General features: G+C 34.7%; 1 protein-coding gene across 1 annotated transcript in view; it reads right to left on the minus strand.

Moving 5' to 3' along the window:
- The window catches only part of COL21A1 (collagen type XXI alpha 1 chain), a 110,289-nt gene that overhangs the window by 27,915 nt on the left and 61,177 nt on the right, over positions 1–21,197 (minus strand). The window contains exons 7-15 of the mRNA XM_072408462.1: positions 20,089–20,166; positions 18,534–18,542; positions 16,335–16,418; positions 13,829–13,891; positions 5,703–5,747; positions 4,357–4,410; positions 1,476–1,529; positions 430–483; positions 224–277 (exon numbers count right to left, since the gene is read on the minus strand). Coding sequence (XP_072264563.1) covers positions 224–277; positions 430–483; positions 1,476–1,529; positions 4,357–4,410; positions 5,703–5,747; positions 13,829–13,891; positions 16,335–16,418; positions 18,534–18,542; positions 20,089–20,166 — 495 coding nt within the window. The remainder of the gene's footprint in view (positions 1–223; positions 278–429; positions 484–1,475; positions 1,530–4,356; positions 4,411–5,702; positions 5,748–13,828; positions 13,892–16,334; positions 16,419–18,533; positions 18,543–20,088; positions 20,167–21,197) is intronic.

Below are 21,197 nucleotides of genomic sequence, written 5' to 3' on the forward strand. Positions count from 1 at the left end.
CTTTGAGCCATGTTCACACCTACGTCTGCTTGATTCGGCCTTTTTTATTCATTTATTTTTTAAAAATCTGCCCTCCCCATATTCCAGCCTATATGCTCATTAAAGTTAAACAAATGCTTTAAAAAAGAGCCCAACATTTTGGCAAAACACCAATTGAACATGTGGTGGATTCATTTGATTATCGTTAAACATTAAAAAGCATTGGTTACAGAAATATGCTTACAGGTCTTCCAGGCTTTCCAAATGAACCAGGACTTCCCTTCTCGCCTTTTGACCCCTTGAAAATGAAAAGCAAAACATATCATATTTCTTAAAATACTGGTTTCTCGAATAATATACAGTAGACAAGTGCACACCATATATATATAAATATATATATATATATATATATATATTCATATTTAAATATATTTTAAGATTTATTCCTACCTTTTTTCCATCTAGTCCTGCAATTCCTTTGTCCCCTTTCTGTCCACGTTCACCCTAATGTAATGTTCAGGAAAACATAACGTGTAAATCAGTTAGAACGCAAGCCTCATGATGCTGCAAACTTGTAATGTCAATTTATTGCACATCCTGGGTTTTCTTAATAAGGAAAAGAGAACCATAAAAAATGCAGTTATCTGTATTTATCTAAAAATGGTTAATAGTATTCAGCTGGACTTGTTATGTAATGCTGAAAACCCCAGGATTTTTAAAGTCCCATAAAAAACAGGTATAATACGGCTTAGCCAATTTAGCACTCAGCAAAGCACCTCAGGAATCCTTTACTAAGCACTGACAATGGCACACAAGTCACACTATTGCAGAATTTACACACACACACACAGATTCAAGAGATTATTATATAATATGTTTATCTAAAATATTGACACCTGCAGTATGTCATTCAGAAGAAAATGTAATGAGCAAAATTATTCAATTCTGTGGCAGTAACACAGGTGAAAGTTTACAGGTACCCATTTTCCCCCGCCAAAATGAATATCCAACACATACACTGTCATTGACAGATATAAGATGAAGCCAATCCAGTGACTGGAGGTAATAGCTGTTACTTTTGGGTGGCCAGGTTGGCTGATTCATACTATACCTTGATGGACAAATTTTGAACCAAACTCTGCTCAAATTCTAAAATCAGAATTGACTCCAATCAATATGTTCTGACCACCACTAATTAGAAACCTAAAGAACCATTTATAGAAGTGAATAAGAGTACTCAAGATTAACAAATATGTTATATTCATGCATGGGCAAGTCACCCCACATGGCCTTTCATTATCCATATATGCCTTAACCATTCAAAAGAACCCTGTCAATAAAAGGTAAAAATTTACTAAAACCTACACCGATGCTGATCTTAGATTTTAGAACTTTTGATGATTTTTATGTATATTAGAACATGATACTCACATCTCACTTAATACTACAACAAGCACATTACATTTATTCAGAAAGCAAAATTTGCATGTTTTAACCTTTGATCCCGGTTGACCATGTTGTCCTGGAAAACCAGGCAGTCCTCGCTCTCCCTACAAAACATTTAAAAATATTAGTATTCTCTAATAGAACTAGAAGCATAGATATAAAACATATCAAATGGAAACTATATGCCGATGAATGTCAAATAGAAATGAAAAGTAAATCCTGAGAAAGTAAAATGTGAAGTAACGGTACAATTTGTTGTTTTCCTAGTGCCTGGGTTTCTTGCACTAATTACATTTTATAGATTGATTAGGAAACAGATAAAACCCCTTATTTTTTGCCTGTGTTTTCTCTCTACTTCCTGTGCAGGAGTCTTGGCAGCGGACATCTCTCCACTGTAACGGAAAATGCCTGATTAGACAGCAAAATGGTCACCATGATAAATACCGAGAGGGTTATCACTCCAGACACAGCAACAAAAAATGAAACATTTAAGTATAAACATACTTTAAATCCTGCTATAGATTAAAGTGATTTACACACTGTCATCATTTTTGTGGAGATTCGGGTTTTAAAATATAAAAACTGCAAATGGTATAAATTCCATTCACTTAATTGTGGTCATATCCACACTGAACTGTACATTCTAATAGCATTAGTAGGCATTGCTGTGACTGTGACAATGGACTGTTTATTTCCCAAAGGTATTATAATTTTATTTTCAAATTTACTTTTTTTTTCTCAATAGGACATATTTTAATAAAGAGCATCTTTACTCTGGCTTAGATTTACATAAGATATCCTGTTGGGAATGAAAATAATAATTTCTCTAAACCAGCTGGTTATTTGCCTAAAAGCAGGCCAGCATCTTTCTTCAGCAAATTCAGTCTCATACTTTTAAAGTTATACCATCAAGCTGTATGCAGTATGTACAGTATCTACTAAAATTAAGTTGTTCACTATCTTATTATATCTACATTCTTGCGGACATACCTAAATAAAGAGTAAATAAAAAGGGCTGAAATACTCATCTTAGCTTGAGAAACTGTTGCTTGGGACATTAAATGCTAACATAAAGACCAAAGACCTAAAACTTGGCCCCATGAACGCCAAGTGGAAAGTCATCAAATTTCACCTCTTACACATAGGGGCCATGTCTTAGACATGTAAAATTTTGGTCATGAAACCAGCACTAAAAGAAGCCTGGTACAGAATTTTCTCCATACTAAAAAAAGTATATCTGGGCTTCTATTACTTCTTTTTAATTCATCCCAGCAATATTTATGCCTGTTAGTTTACTATAGGTTTAAATATTGATTTCAAGCTAAGGTTTTAAAAATCAAGGTAAATTCTGAAAGAAATCATGGCGATTCATAAAAGGTAAAATATTAGTTTTGGAACTGAACTTTAAAAATGTAAAACTCTGTTGTGTAGCATGCCCTTATAAACATACCTATCCGCACAGCCCTAACATTTTGAGCTTTTTAGTTTCCCTGTTAACATACAGGGATAAGACCAATTGAAGTGGTGAGCAATTATATCCTATAATTGCTCACCACTTCAATTGGTCTCATGTGATTGAGCCTACCACTAACATAATTCAGTGATAAGAGGAAATAGGTGTCATGCAGTGGGCAAACACATTAAGCCCATTAAACAGGTATTCTGTCCACCACTTTGCATCTATATACTGATAAAATGTATTTACCAACTTAATTTCTTTCACAATTTAGCTTGTTCAGTTTTGGGTTTAGTTGGGTTTTAAGTATAGGTCAACTAAAATTTTACAATGGATTCAAAAAAGTAATGTTCAACGAGTAACTGACTATAGAAATATCGTCATCTATATAATTAAAGGTTCTCCGGTCTTCTGTTTGCAATGACCAACACATGCCATATAGCATAAACAGTAGGGATCACCCTACATACAGCAATTTTAGTACTTTATGCCAGGGGTGTACATGCTATATTGTTGCATAGGATATTTGGCTGTGACAAAAATTAGAGCTGGATTACATAATAAGTAGAGAATATCTTTCTTAATAAAACAAAATCATTATTTTTAAACATCTAATCATAGTTAAGTCCTTGTTAAAATTATTGATTAAATTTACTGCACATAGCTAAGCATAGCATTTATTTAATTACTAAGTGAAAATTCACTTCCATTTTGTAATTTTTCCCATTGTGTAATGAATAGGCAGGTGCCCAAGCAGCCTATAAAGGATTGGAGCGGGGGTATATGAATAACAATATCAATGAATGAATAACAATATTGGTTGAACAGAAAAACAATGATTTAACTGTTTTACATTAACTCTGGAAACAAAAATATGAAAGAGATGGTACATAAAGTGTTTTAAGGGAAAACCCTCTGGGATATGCATTTTATTGTACAAGAGATGTGACAAAATAGGAACATTACAGTTTTTCCAGACAAAGAGAAAACACTTGAAAGCTCATGAAAACCTTGTCTTCACATTTTTGTTTTTGTAGCTGGATTTGACATAAGTAAAACAATGTGAGCCATACACTATGCTTTTAATTTGAACATCATTCCATCCGAAATGGTATCTGTTCTTGGTGCACATTCAATTATTCAACTGACAAGAAAACTGTCTGTGAAAATCCAAACATGAACATCATTTATAAAGACTTTGGACCTGGTTTAATAAAGATCTCCAAGGCTGGAGAAGATACACTTTCACCAGTGAAGCTGGTTGATCCAGCAAACCTGGAACAGATCGGGTGACTTTTAGGAAATCCATTCCAGGTTTGCGGGATCATCCAGCTTCACTGATAAAAGTGTATCATCTCCAGCTTTGGAGAGCTTTAATAAATCAGGCCCATTGTTTCTTTATTTTGAAAATACAGAAGATCACAAATATCAAATAATAGGCCATATTGTTTAGGCAGTGTAAAAAAAAACATTACCTTATCACCGTCTCGTCCAGAATTACCTTTTAAACCTGGTAAGCCACGTGGTCCCTAAAATCAGTCATATGATTAATCAAATTTTCTTCACTTTTCTTAAAAATATCAACACATGAGCTCATTAAAATATGACATTAAATTATATTTAGTCCACTCACAGCAAATATTTCTCCCTACAACAATTTTTATAACTTGTCAAATTATATAACATAACTGATGAAATAACTTAGTAATGTCTTGAAAAGTTTTAATGAGATAATACGCCATATGAAATGCTCTATTAGTCTGCAAATAATTTAGCATAGCTGCCAGTTACATCACTGAAATGTTTTTCTGAAATTACATTGTACCATGCAATGACCTAACTTGGATAAAATTTGGAACATCGTAATGGATTTTATCCACCCAACTTAAATCTGGCAGTAGTGAATTCTATTATGTAAGTATTATGTTTTCATAATTGGCCTATTTAAAATGTATGTGTATTTAAGCTGCAAATTTACAAAGTACTGAATAGATAATTATTTTTCTGTGTTTAGGTTAGGAATTAATTTATTAAAATTGTCAAAGGTTTGATAAGACATAGCAGTAACATATTGAACACATTATTATGACCCAAACAGATAAAAACAAATTACAAATGCAATGGACTTTTCACTTATCAAGGTGAATATGGTGAAAATAAATGTTGCAAATAATATCCAATACCGTGTAAAGAATACAAAACTGGAATATTGCTTGCACATTATTGGGTGACCAGCACAGCTTTGCCTTCTACACATGCACATAAAAATGCTTGAGTTAAAATGCTGTACTCTACTCTAGTAAATTTTAGAAATCTAAAGCAAGCTTGTTTTATACAATGTCACTGTTTATTGAATACAAGTTTAAACAACTCAATTGACCAGTCACAAGGCTATAATTAAAAAGAAGTCACACAATGTTCACAAATAATTTAGAGGGAACAAAGGTTTAAAGCTTTTTGTTCTGGAACTCATATGTCATGGATTAATCTCACTAATGTTCTTTCATAATACAAAATATAAAATTGAGTGGGGTTTTTAATATATTTATTTAGTCTTTTTTAAAGTGCCTTTGTCACAGAGTTCTACAATCTGAAATGAACAGCTACATTGTATTGTGTGACAGTTGTCCAATTGTCAATTCAGATACAGTATGAAAATAGTGTGATAGGATCTCTTTTAGCACATTTGGTGATTCTGGACACACACAAATTTTTGAGATACTAATACCTAAAGCTTGATTATCAGACCATAAATTAATTTAATGCTGATCTCAGTTAAAATAATAAACACAAACTATTTTTAATAATCTCTAAATATTACCTGCACTCCTGGTGCACCTGCGTTCCCTAGTATTCCTGGTAATCCCTGTTAAGATAAAAAACATATGTATATATACATTTTTACAAGACAACATGCAAGCTTGCTTGGGAATATGGTTGTTTTTTTTATCCTTTAGTGTAATTTGAAGGTGAATGTTTTGCTATTACAAATCTGATCTATCAAACAAAAACATTAAAACCACATGATGTGAAATGAAGCGAATAACAACAATCATTTCATTACAATGGCACCTATCATGGTTGGACAGCAAGTTAACAGTCATATTTTAGGGTAATGTGTTGGGACCAGGAAAAATTAATATTGATCTGATCAGTTTTGACAGGGCCAAATTGCGGCAGCTACACAACTGAGTGAGAACATTTTGATTTTCCCTTTTTTTAATAGACAGGTTTTTTAAAAGACTTTTTGTGTACACCAAAGGTGCGATATCATTGCAATAACATATGGGAGGAATGTAGATATGGCAAGAAAGTTGACTAGGCTATTGCAAACTGCCAATGTTGTTTGAATGTAAGTCTGATTCAGGGGGAATCCCGTTAAAAGAGACAGCGCAATTAAAACATTTTTTGCCATTATATAGAAAGGGATTACAATCTTCATCAGTTATTACAGACCTCTGAGACCTCCGCTGTGTTTCATGGGTCAGGAAATTATTGGAAATGTGTCCCAAGGTGACACAGAGAGCTATAAAACCGTGACAGAGGTTCTAACCCTTCCCTCTCTAACCTAAAAAAAAAAAACATTTTAGCTGACGTTATACTTCATTTTATTTGGTTGTACTAAAGCCATTCTCCATGGGGTCTCCATTCCTCAGATTTATGTATGAACTTAACATTTTGTAATTCTGTGAGTTTTGACTTTAATTTATTTATATGTTTCAAGACACTAAGTACATTTTTACACACATGGTAGGATTTCTTCTCCAGCTGGCTTGTGCAACGCTGCATGAGACCACACAGTTAGTAATTATCAATTCTAAGCAAAAACATCAGTGCCCAGAATAACCATTCAAAGGCTTTATTGAAAAATAAGCTCATACTACGTTACACTCCCCATTGCCTCTAAGGCACTTGGCCATTGGAAATATACAAATCAGATTTTTATTTTACAGACAAAGCTGACTCTTCAGGAAAATTGTGTAAATATAATAGAAAAGAATAAATGGATCTGCTAGTAATTTTTACATGTTTGCTGCCACACAGGATAGCCCAAGTTCAGGGGATGTTGTATTGGGGTGATAACTGTGACTCTAATACAATAGGTGCTTGTAAAAACAAAACTACAAAAAACAAGCAGATTCAATGGGCCTTATTCATTTATTCAGCTCTCCAAGCCTGGAGAAGATACAATTTAATCAGTGATGTTGGGTGACCAGCAAACCTGAAATGGATTTTATAAAACTACCGTATTTTTTTCCGTATAAGACGCACTTTTTCTTCCCCAAAACTAGGGGGCAAAAGTTGGTGCGTCCTATACGACAAATGTGTTATAAAATAATTAAAATAAGATACTCACCCGATACCCGATCCTGCGTGTGTCTCTTCTCCTCGCTGGCTGCATGCAGCGTGTGTCTCCTCTCCTCTCTGGCAGCCCGTGTCTTCTCCTGGCTGCACTGAAAAAAGCCGGCACAGCGCCCCTTGCTGTTCCCTGTCCTAACTGCCGTACAGTGGAAAAAAAGCACAGAGTGATCAGAAGGGGAATTTGAATGACACAGAGTGATCAGAAGGGAATTTGAATGGCACATGAGTGATCAGAAGGGGAATACCGGTATGAATGGCACATGAGTGATCAGAAGGGGAATAATCTTTCAGAATTTTTTTTTCTAGATTTTCCTCCTTTAAAATTGGATGGGTCTTATATTCCGGAGCGTCTTATACGGCGAAAAATACGGTAATTTGCTATTTGCTAGCAAACGTTTTGAATCCTGGACCAGATTCATTCCAGGTTTGCTGGATCGTAAATTTAGTAGTTTAGTTAAATATATATTGGGATAAATATTTATGGTAAACTTCCATTGGACTATTGGCACTGTGTTTCCCAACCAGGGTTCTGTGGAACCCTAGGATTGCTCCAAAGTTTGCTAGAGGTTCTTGAGCCACAAGCAAACTGTGTCTCTCAGGTCAGTTTAACTGATACCAATTAACCTTTTGGCTATTCGTAAGAGTGACATTTTTCCCACCGGCCAGCAATGTAAGAGATATTCTTCCCACTGACCACCACACTAAAGTACTGTGAGCTGTTGAAATAGTAATTATAGCAGGGGTTCTCTGAAGACTTGAAAGTTATTTAAAGGCTTCCCTATGATAAAAAGGTTGAGCAAGGCTGTTTTAGCATTTTTAAAATATGAAACCTAATTTAGGTATCCTGTATTTTTTATCATAATCATGTGATGTATATAATGTAATAAATGGACTAATCTGCAATGACAGACTTCAGAAAAAAAATAAATTATTCTCTGCATATTGACCTATTTATTGGGTTTCAACCTAAAACAAAAAAATATCACACTTACCTTTACGTTCGCAGAGCTCCTGATCGGTCCGGGGCTTTCCTCAATTGTGTCCTGTGCTATCCTCTAATCCACCTTCATTCCGAAAAGGAAAAAGCACCAGGCGACATTGGGCATGCACAGAAGGACTAGCCAGAAGACTCTTGGGAGATGTGACGTGGGTATCCCAGGAAACTGTGTGCTTCTTTTCAGTCTTTACCGAGGTGGTAAAGACAAAAGAGTAGGGGTTTCCCCATTTTTGAGTGTTAAAGGTAAAAAAGAGTGTTAAAGGTAAAAAAAGAAGATCATTTTTACTTTACATAAAACAGTTATCTACCATTGTATGTAAAGTAAAAATTTTGGTGATAGGTCTGCTTTAAGGGGAAACGTGTTAAGTGGGGTAATATCATCATGTTCTTTAGTTCTTTGGTTAGAAGCAGAGAGAGAATGCGACAGCCCCATAAAGAGAACAGCATAAAGAGAACTACTAATCCTGTACTGTCAAGTGCAATAAACCAATGCTGTGCCAGTACTTATTATGTGAGAGGAACATTTGGTAAAATTTTAGAACACTAAGTCAATTGTTCCTTTTTTGTGAAGACATTTTAACCTTTTGTGGATGGTAAGATGGTTATTTTAGGATTCTGAAATATTCTAATTAGGATGGATGGAAATTAATGTAATCCAGTGTGGTAGTGCATCCAATATTCTATAAAATGACTTTTGACATTGAGACCTTTTATCATATATAGGGGTAACATCTCATCTGGGGAGTGCATTGTAAAACTATAACATATTAAGGAGCCTATTTATATAGTGAATCTCTATCAGCAAATGAATTTCCCTGATGCTAGAGTTTTAAATGACAGATATTGATTCATTTAGTAAAGTCACATTATTGGCTGTATAAGTGGAGCCTCTAGTAATAATCAGACCCATACATTTAGTATTAATATGGCAATGCAATATTGTGAATTAAAATTCAAGGGAAATGACAGCGACAGGAGGGAATGTGATACTGGAAAAGTAAAAAACAAAATGATGCCATGTTTGAAAGATATCCTTTTCTAGATCCTCCTGATTGGAAACACCTGGTTTAGGATGGTGTAAGTTACTAGCAGAATTGTCAGTGGCAGACTTTAGGAATTGGCAAAGGTAACTGCAAATGATTTTATTGGGTAAATTTCAAAATATTTAAAAAAAATTAATGCAGATGTTGCCCAGAGTAGCTTTATGAAGAGGCAGAATAATACTCCTATAAAAAAAAGTAGTGTAATTTCTGGCCAAACAGCTAAATTACCAATTGAATGCATTTATATATACTGCATTACCAGTCAACATTTTTCTAAATGTTTTTGGACAAACATTTCATATTGCTTAGTCAGGATGATGGCACCACTGTTTACTATGGTAGTAAAACTACTTTGTATCTCATTTGGATTGCAAAGACACATCATCATTGATGGCTTTCCATACATACCTACTTATTTTAGCATGCCTAGGCTCATTCTTCTAGTCCCTGAAAGTATGCTAGACAGCCCTGCAACGTAGTTTAGTATGACTGACTTATAGTGCAGAACTGTAAAGCTAAGGGTATAGAAGGGCCAAAAAGGGATCTTTTAGATAAGTCCCCATCTAATGAAGCAGTCATAGCGATGGAATGTTGAAGCTGCTGCGGAGAAAGAGAGGTGTCACATTAAACTTGATTCATGAACACTCCACAAGACTGCAAAATATAGACTATCATGGGAGAACCTGTGTGATTCACTAAACATAGAATAGTTTTCCTAAAAGTAATTTGCTATTAGTTGGCAAATGTTTTCAGCTCTGGATCAGGCCCATTCCAGGTTTGGTGGATCAGCTTGGTTCACCCACGAATCTATGTCTGGTCCCTGTGTCTCTAGTGCATTATCACCTAGTCTTGTCTATTAAAACTGACCTGATTCTGGCCAAGTTTACATTTCTGTTATCCATGGTTTCTTAATGTTTGATAATGCTTCTTAATAGCTTGATGAACCAGATTGGCTTGCTGCCAAGCCAGTAGTAAAAAAAAAAAAATCCATTCTACAGCCAAAGCTAAGGTAGTTTGTGAAACTTGTACTATTCAAAAACAATTAATGGAGCTTTACAGTTTTTCTCAAGCCTGTAATTTAAAGGATTTGTGTTTTTCCATGCCATCTTTAAGGCCCATGAAGGAACAACTTCTAAACACATTTTTTGCCATTGGTATATATCCCCTGCCAAGCCTTTATATTTCTCCAGAATGGACTAAGTTTCCCCACCTATATGTTATGAGTTTACTTAATTTTAAACAGGATTTGCAGAACTCTTGGCAAACAAACTGAGGCAGCTTTGGTCACCAGTACTTTATCTATTAGGTTCATACTTGTTCATATTTGTGTTTGTGCTTTAGGAAGATGTTACCTCAATAGTTGGGGACACAAACAAACACTTGTTTTAGTGAAAGTTATTACCTTTCATTCTTGTACGGTTTTCACCGGGAAAATGAAGTCCTCTTAACAGGACTGTAAAAACCACAGAATCATCCTGTTTTGAACTCTCTTGCTGGTCATTGCACTGTTAGAAGTTTTTGTAGAAATCTCCTAATGAGTTCATTGAGTTTTGTCAGTTTAACACTAAGCTCTAATAAAAAGAGGTCTGCCTTTAACACATATACTATGCTGGGTCTTTTTTCCTTCTGACAATGGGCAATTGTGCTTAACAAGTTTGGTGTAGGGGTTACTTGGCCTTTTTCAAGTGGACCTACCGGCATCACAGGGGTTACCTAGTTTCATGTTGAGCGTAGCCTCACTAAAGTCACTGGGCTAAAAAGTTAGATAACTGTGTGGAATTACGTAAAAACAAGGTAAGTTGGACTATCTCTAACCCATTTTTTTCAGATAAACAGCAGTGAAGAGTTTACTTTAATTTTTGGATTAAGTTAAGCTTAATAGTTGAGATAAACTCAAAGTGTATGTCCAGCAAAGTTTTTTTTAAGTTTCAAAGTTTTTGTGAATTGGAAAATATTAGAACCCCTGAGCAGTACATATCCAAGAGGAGCTTGTAACTTTACACACTTTTTACTAAACTAGAGAAAATGAAATCTTAAGAGAAAAGAAAATCTTAAGAGTCAATTTCTAGACCTAATGTTAAATTTCGACTAAGAATAAAATATTAGTCAAGTTAAGTTTGGGGTCAGGATTCCAGAAGGTATTTAAGTATTAGAATTAAATCCTAAATAAATTCATTGATTTATAAAACACAATTCTATTGACATCTTGTATTTCAAACATTGTTTTACTTGCTGTGCAAAACATGGAATTGCCTTACTGCAAGTAAGCAACTGTCACATCCAGAGTACCCAGTACATGATTATCTTTATTAGTACTTCAATTAAGGCATACTATTGGAATCAGTGTAGTTTCGAACTTTTCCAATTACACAGCCAAAATGTCCTGTATCCCAGCAACCAGTTATGTAACAGAAAGTTTCCTAAAGTGCAGAAGGGGCTTTCCTTCTTGCAGCTGGCAAAAACCATAGGCCTAAATTGACATTCTGTTTCCAGTTATTAAAAAAAAGAACATAAGATTTTCCTTTGCAGGTCTTTTTATATCTAAAGTGGATTAACTGTAACTACAGCTTAAAACATTAAAAAAGAAATCATGGACATTTGTTCAACATTTTTCAACAGACAGGATGCCATATAGTAAACCAGATGGATTTCTTCTGGCTATATCAACCAGTTGGGTTACACAAACTATAAAACAATGCTTTAGTCCATTGACAAATACATGGATGAACCAAATATTTTAACAAGCAACTTCATGCTTGGGAATAACACGAGAATAACATGAATAAAGCGTAACATGAATAAAGCGTAAACATGTTACTCATCCTCTGTGATTTAACCACTGGGACTTCAAACATATACACAATAAACACTACACGTCCAAGCATTTCTCTCTAAACTGTACCATGGAGTGTGATTGGCCAGATATTATTTGCCCGGAATTCTTTGTTTAAAATAAATGCTTTTACTAGCTCCATACTCTTAGCAATTCTTCCGAAACCAATCTTTGGACATCATGTTTCTAAGGTCCATATTGCTCGTCTTTTTGATTCTATTGCTGTGTGACCCTTAGCACATCCCACCATGCATCATGTTTGGCTCAGCACAATGTAGCATGCACCCAGTTACACTGAAAAATTCACTTACCACATTGTAGAATATACCCCAAATACACTTTGCTCTTTATATCATGCACCCCAAAAGAACTCAGCACCACACATCACAACTCATATCAACCTCATGGTAACTGCCAAATGTGCTATGATGGATCTTGTGCCGGGTACTGGAACACAGTGCTTTCCTGCCTGGCAAAATTGAAGGGGGAAAGGAAACCACCAAACAGAAAAATACTGGTGCACCACAGACTATTAAACTGCATAATTTGCACCGAACTTGTATGTCTAAATATGAGTAAATCAAAAATTAGGTGCCAGATTTGGGAGCCAGGTTTTGCAAATCTAACTTCACTATGCACAAGTAAACTATAGTTAACTTGCCCAAGCCAATGTGTATCCCAGCATAAAAATTATAGGCACTAAGTTTGTCTCTGTCTAAAAATAATTTGGCTTTCATGATCTAAGAGTTAATTAACTGAACAGAAACATGAATTAAACCAGATGGATATTGTAACAAAACATTTATCTACTAATAATAAGAGAAAGATTGCTATCAATGTTGGCATTAGATTTGCTTCTACAAAAATTACATATCTCTTTTATTAAGAAATACACATTTACTGTTAACTGCATGGTAGGCAAATATCCCATTTTGAGCCCTCATACAGCACAGCACAGCACAACAATGGCTTTACCTGGAATGAATTAGCCCATCAGCCAAAATAACCTAGAATATGTTATTTCAACACAGGTCTCTAAAATCCTCATACTGAAAAATTTAGACACATATTTGAAGATATTGCCATAATATTGACACTTTGTGTGCATGAGACAAATTGAAAACACGGAATAATAAAATCATCCATGTAGTATATGCATTCAATGTTGTCTGGGAGGGATATGTCACGTTATTGTACATAAATAGGATAACGCCAGCCTTTTTGAGCTTCTGGCTGTCTGAGTTACCTTAATCATAAATCTGCTGGAAAACAAGTGCAAATTCTACATATTCATTGCTCTTCTTTGTATGAAAAAGCATAAAAAATAGAAACATGTACAGTAAAGAAACATGACAATCTGCTGCTAAAAAATTGAATATTTGGCTAAATGCATATATCACACAAAGGGACAAAGAAGCTCAGTGAAAACAGTTGATCAGAACCAGATACAAACAATATGTATGATTGTCTGTTATTATTAACATGCCGAAAACTCAAAAAGACCATAACATAACACATTAGTATCTCAATGATTATTATAATATGTCTTAGGTTTTTATGCAATACAGCATGCACCATTTGGTAATAAATTTTAGTTCTTTGTATCTACAACATCTGAAATATTTACAAATGTACATAGTGCACTGCACATTACAACTAAAAAATAAATCTAAACATTTAATGTTCATGCATAACAATGTTATAGTACTCACAGGCTTACCATCTGGACCAGGTTGTCCAGGGGAACCAGGATTGCCAGGCATTCCAGGATCTCCCTGTAAAATAGGAATTGTATGTTTTATTATATTTCAAACTTTTCAAACTTGTCCTAAAAACAGTGGAATAGAAAGTACATAATTCTTGCCACAATAAAGCATAAAACAATTTGAGTAAGACAAAGTGAAACTGAACTATGGAAGCTGTGCCCAAAAAGGCACCTTATCACAAGTATTGACTGTGGCCTCCTTGCAGCTGATTTTCCCCATTACTGGCTTACCCTTAGGGTTGAGTAGAATCACCATGTCCACAGGAACTGCATACTATTTTTTAGGGGTTAATAGGCAAACTATTGTCAATAGGCGCAGATAATAGAAACATTTTTTCGGGATGATTAGTTGGGAGAAGACCTTTTTTACAGCTTTGAGGGCAACATTAAATATATAACAAATACTTTGTTTGTCCTAAATTTTACCCAGAAATGTATCCAGGCATGCAGGCTATATGGTCAGGATAAAGAGGAAACAAATATACTTTCGTGATTGTATGAGACCAGGGCCCACGCCATCCCTCAGCATTAGCTGGGGTAAAAGTTGAGAAATAGGGCCTCTTTTTTCAAATCAAGACGCCCAAAAAGGATGTGAGAATATGTTGGGGAACCTATGGTAAAAGCTGGAGGCCTCCTTTAAAAAGTGGAAAGCCAGATAATAACCATATTTCCACAAAGATTTAAGGTTAAATTCCAGGAAAAATATTTTGTGCTCTTGCAGTGGATTCCCCTTACCACTGCAAAGTTTCATTGTACATTTTGTCCAGGATGTATTGCTTATTGAAATAAAAGTACAAGCACATACTTACCAATTGCAGATATAGTCGCACATCAGCCATGTCATCCAGTGATGTAAATCCACATCAGTCACAAGATTCCAACAATATTTACACACCAATGTCACTAAATGACAAATTCCTGGCTGTGGTAATTAATCCAGGATTACTGGCTGATGACAATTCTAAAATTTAGTCATGATCTTTTCGTAGCCACCCTGCCTGCAGTCTTATATAGGAATCTTGTTTAAATATTAAGGGTGAGCCCGTGCCAGTTTTTTTCACTTTTTCAATTTACCTCCAGTTTGAGTACTAATAATGTTTGCAGCTTAAAACCTATACAAATGCAAACATATTCTAAGAAAATGAAAAATAAGTTTTGCTAGGCTTCTACTTTATCTACAGCAAAATTGTAACAAGACTTTTGTATTTATTATATAGTTTATATAAATTATATCCAAAGCCAAAACAGTGTTTAGTTTTTAGATGTTTAGAAAGGGTTAAAACTTGTGTCCTTTATTGGACCTGAATATCACTGGTGAGGTTTCACTTTTCCAAAGTGAGGATAATCCTCTGTTAGACATTTGTTGTCACAAGAGGGGCCCTATTGGAAGATTGGCATTCTATGTCTGTGTTAGTAATAGCTTAAATTCTTGGATTTTTATCTTTCACTTAGTTTCTGTGACAATGGTTACCTGGGTAAATAGATTAATCTCTTAGCCCTAGCAGGGCAAATGTAGTAATTCCAGATACATTGCTAGCACTGCTACTATATCCAAATGTAAACAAAAGTATTACTTAATATACAATTTTAACACGTTTATTTTACGACATAACTTCATCTGACATTAGACAGGAAAATAAAGTCCATACCCTATGATCCCACCTTTTTTAGAAGCAGTTTAGTCTCTTGCATTGGCAAGCACAAATGCATACAAGCTCTGCCAAATGGAACAATAATTCCTACTGTTACTATGTTGATGTCTCAATTTACTGTGTTAAACTGGTCAGGTTCTAAAGTTAAATTCTGTTTATCTACAGGTCTATCCAAATGTCAGAGCTACATTAATCAAAAATGGAGTTTGGATGCTGTTTTTTACATAACATGTGTTTCACAAGCAGACAATAACAACTTCCAGTTATTTGTTTTATATATTAAAGTTAGAATAGGCAAATGGCTGACAGAATGATATTGTGTTATTTGTGAGACCTTAGCCACACTCCTAAGATTACGTATCTTAGCATTCACTTCAGTGATATGCCAATCATTATGAAATGGAAGGAAGTTTTACTTGGCTTTGGAAATGATAGCACAGAACAGACAAGCCCCTTAAGGGCACAGGTAAAAGATAATAAATGGAGGTGGATCTAAGTACACCTTGACCTTGCTTTGAAAGAATTCCCAGATTATCCACAAAAAAAGTTTTAGTATTGGTGTGGCCTACTGCAATACAACAATGGCTAATAAATGATGACCTTTTAGGAGGAAGCTTCTTACATGAATTCCAAGGCTCGCTTGTGTGTGTGTTTTTAATTTCTACTGGGAAGTCCCTATAAGTTGCAATACTAAAAAGAATACATGTATTTTCCTATCTCAACTAAATTCTTTGACACACCTAACAATTGCTGCCATGTATAGAAACTCACACGACTATTCAATTATGAAGTTCTACTTACTTTGAGTCCAGGAGGTCCTTTTTCCCCAGGAGGACAAACACAGGGAGCAGGTGTTGAGCCAACATCACTTGGACCATTTAAACACTGGGAAGAGAGTGAGGAAAATATATTTCCAAATGAATATTTCAGCTCTCTCAGGTTTTGTATTTTAAAGTTATTGAGCTTGTATCTTTTATAAAATTTTCCATTTTTGTGCCAGTGGTCAAATATAATCTACAATTTTTACTCTTTGCATGACTACTCACATATTGTATTGCACAGAATTCATACTAAAAAGTAAAAGTAATCAATTTCTTACAGTTTCAAAGAATCTAACAACTTCATTCAAACCATCTTATAAAATATTGGGTTACACCTGCAAACAATATAAAAATACTTTGATTTATAGAAAGAAAGATGAGGAACATTGATTGTCAGGAAAATAAATACAGAATATGGGATCATTTTGGAAACAAATAAAAGTCACTTTCTTGCTTCATATTCCATTGCTCTGTCCTGTGAATCTCTGCTCTTTCTAACACTTCATTAGGAGAAAGAGAATTTTCCAAGCGCTTAATAATCTTTTGGCTATTTTGGCAAAATTGCAGTATATGAGCACTTCTGCAAATGCTCCACTTCCCTCTATATAGTTACAGTAATCAACAAACCTTAAAAATCAGGAGCAGCGTTGAAAAAAAAGAAACATTATATAAAACTTTTTATTGCTTCTGGGCAGATTAATAGCTATTGTCAATTACTGTCTGTGGAATGCCGGTTCTGGAAAGGGAAAAATGGAACATCATTGATTACTGAAGGACTATATTTATTCTAAAAAAAAAAAACATTTTGCAGTCCTACTCTAAATGTGTAAAGTATTAAGAATGGAGGCTCTTGCAAAGCCTCTGGCATTCCTATGACTTTAAATATTCCTAAATGGACAGATGCCTAATTTTTGTACACTTCTGGAGCAACAAATGAGCAGTGGAGCTTCCATGTGCCATTTTATCATTGTCCAAACTCTTGGATCCACTAAAACACAGCAGAATAAAAAAAAAGTTATCATCAGGTAATAACAAAAGCTATTTTAGGAATGCCATTAACAAATTGTTCACGTTTGCTGTTGTTTCTAACTTTAGAAAGTGGAGAACCCTTAATTCATTCAAGTGAACAGGGCTTCTGATCACCACTTTAGAAGTAATAAGTGCATCTTTTCTTCTTCGTTCTGGTCGAGAAAAGAAAGTGTAGAAGATTTTTCTGATCTCGACTTTTTTTTTAAATTAGGCCTTAAAGACTTTATGGGAGTAGCTTAGCAAAGAAAATAACTTTTCATATTGGGCTGGATGTACAGTATGGGTTGGGCTCTAAACTGACCACACATATGGCATTTACCAACAACTGTGACATGTAATGGCCTGACTAAACAATGCTTTCTGAGGAGTGATGTGTCCTGACACAATATACCACTTCACAAAACTTTAACATAGGTATACCAATCTTTATTATCAAAATTGTGACTGTCATTTTTTAAACACTGAGGTTGCTTTTGTGTATTTAAAGGTTTCCTTTCCCAAACTGTTATCTATACTTGTGTTTGTATGATGCCTCTCTTACTGTCACTTTCTTGTTTTAGACCTTCCTGTCTTTTACTCTTTTCCTTATGTTTCCAAACTAGCTAGATTGAGGAAATATGGCTTGGGAGAGTTCCCGGTGTAGGGTGCCATTGGGGACTTGTGTTTAATGTGGAATGTTAATACTGAGTTCTATATAGTTTCACTTGTCTCATAACTTTGTTCAATATAACTATGTTCTGTGTTTGCTATTTTTATTAACTGAAACTTTACTGTTTTTGTATTATAATTCATATTTTTAATAAATAAAGAATGCTATAAAAAAAATGCCATTTTTCATGTAGGGGAATGCAGCCTGCATGCATAGGTTGATGCACATCTGCAAATATACCGTGCCACATGTTGAGATGCATCTGTGGAGGCACATCCAAAACTCATGTACAATGGTCCTAAAACATACTACAACATCTGGATAGATTTTAGCATATTTGTTTTATGACAAAAACATGTGTTAGTAGAACATGATATTATGAATATGCTGAGTGGGGACATAAAGTCTTTTTATATTTTATTTACCATGAACCTACAATGTTTCTGCCCATTTAAAGTGAAAATATTACCTTCTTACTGCTTGAAGTAAAAAACAACATACCTCTCCATTCTGCAATAGAGAATAAACAAAGAATTACTGTTTATATAGTATATAGAGTATGTGTTACATCTTTATCGCCGAAAGGTCTGGTGGCTGAAGCAGCCAATAAATACATAAACAAGTGGAAAATATAATAGGACTATGCTGAAACTGCAAATTATTTTATACATTAAATTCAGATGAGACAATAGCAAAAATGACAAGCAAACATCTCATTTATATTGCTGAAATACCACCAGTTGCTGATTGTAGGTAGTGAATGTTTTTTCCTTTGTAATTCATTGCAGCTACTGTTTTTCACATTGTTTCAAAATAGGTCCTTATGACCAACTAAAGCTAATTCTCTTCAAGAAACGTTGGAACAGTGTACCTTACATCTAAGTTTAATATAACTTCTTGCAAATAATAATTTGGACCAATTATTAATTATTAATTAATTATTTAGGTTGGTGAAGTATTCCCCATTTTCAGTTATGCATTACTGAAAACAATTGTAAATGTGTGTTAACTACTACAATCAAGAACCTAATTTATGAAATGATACTAGCTTCAAGTAACCTTTCGCAAAACATCACCCAAAAATGAAAGAGCAACGCAAGGTCTGGGATCCAGTTAGGACTCACCATTGTACAATGTTGTCAATATAAAGTTACACATATATGCCAGATTATTTTTTAAGAACGGTCGTGCTCAGACACAAATATAGCATGTGTACAGTGGTCCCCCAAATGTTGTTCATTAATCCCTCCTGGCAAAATAATTGACGACCGCTGCCCTTTCCTATATAGGAGAGGTTTTCTATTATATATTTTATACTCAGTCTGGACAAAAAAAAGTCACACCCTCCAATATTTTGTTGGACCACCTTTAGCTTGAATTATAGCATGAATTGAATCACAATCTCATTTAATGTCAGGTTTGGGCACAGGGAATTTATGTAATTTCATTTATTTATGTCTGGAGTTGCATTAATTTTTCACCAAGATCTTGTATAGTTGGACCACTGTATTGTATGTACTATATATATTGTATAGTCAGACCACTGTGTAATGCTTTCTCCAGACATCTCAAAGATTCTCAATGGGATTAAAGTCAGAACTCTGTGGTGCCCAATCCATGCATGAACAAAATGCTCCCTTTACCACACTTTCACAATTTTAACCCAATGAATCTGTCATCAGTGCAATCAAAAAAAAAAAACTATTCATAGAAAAATGTGGTACATCACTATATTCATGTACTTAGCTAACCAGCTGTAACAACCCTTTGCTTCCCCCCACAAAAATAAATGCGCACATAAACACCCATCCACTGCTATTTGTTTATGTTGTAGATGCACAGGTTACCGCAGCTGGAGCAAAAGTTACAGTGACAAGAGTCAAAGAGAATCCAAAGGCATCAGAAGAATATTTGTTGAAAGCCAACTGTATCTGGACAAATATGGAAGCCTATCTTATGTTCCATTTTTTCAGTTTGTTATATATAGGCATATAAAGATAACAAAATAATGGATTGTATTAATTTTCATGACAACATAAAATAAACATGTTCTTACAATTCCAGGAATCTCACAAGCCGTCTCACGTTTGTTCTGTTCTGGATCACAATATATTCTCAGCTTTTGAAGTGTAAACTGTAAGACACAAGAATGACCTTTTATAATTTATTTTATTACTAATTAATTAAAAAAAAAAGAATTTGCAGGTATTGGTGAATGAACAAATAACACTGGGGAATGCATTTTTGGTTAGTTAGATCTCGCACTTGTTTTTTTTGGGTGGTGATTCCAGAAACGACCTTCAGTTTTTTGCTATAACATCCAGTTTTTATGATACAGGGTACCCTTCAATTCAAAAACACATGCAAATTTTACATACAACGAAAAAATAATGAAATATTATTGTTCTGTTTATTTAAATTTCTCTTGTTCATACAAAGGATTTATTGTTACTCTATGGCATTTTTTTTACAGTAAAACATTTGAAAATTATTCGGGTAATTGGTTAAGGTAAGCGTTTAGGCTTAAAGCTTTTCCTGGAGTGTTCAGTCTTAGGACATTCCCACCAGATGCTCTAACAATAGTCAGCCATCCTATGTACATCCCATCTACCCTGATACCGTCCTATGACCTTCAAATCTTGGTGGAATCGTTCACCTTGCTCATCACTGACTGCACCAAGGTTTTCCAGGAAGTTAGAAAGATGGATATGCAGAAAATGCACCCTGATGCCCATATTGCAACCAAGTAGTTTGTAGCTCTCCAAGAGTTACTGGACAATTTCTGTGTAATTATTTGCTCGTGTGTTTCCTTGAAAGTCCTTAACAATGCTTTTGAATGATAACCAAGCATTCTTTTCGACTTCTGACATTGTCCTGATGAAATGTTCATCTTTGATGAGCTGCGGAATCTTTGGACCATCAAACACACCGGCCTTTATTTTTTCAAATGACAGGCTTAGGAAATGCCAAAATGAGGCACTTGAAACAGTCTCCTTCAGTTGACAAAGCTTTAACGAACTGCTTCATCAGACCCAGTTTCATGTGCAGAGGCAAGAATATAATATTCTTTCTATCAACAAGTGTCTCATGTAGAATGTTTGGATAACCTGGTTTTAGGGCAGATCTTGGAGACCAATTCCTTTCCACACAATGCCTCTCACGAGC

The sequence above is a fragment of the Pyxicephalus adspersus genome, chromosome 4 (genome assembly GCF_032062135.1).
Source record: "Pyxicephalus adspersus chromosome 4, UCB_Pads_2.0, whole genome shotgun sequence".
NCBI classification, from domain to species: Eukaryota; Metazoa; Chordata; class Amphibia; order Anura; family Pyxicephalidae; genus Pyxicephalus; species Pyxicephalus adspersus.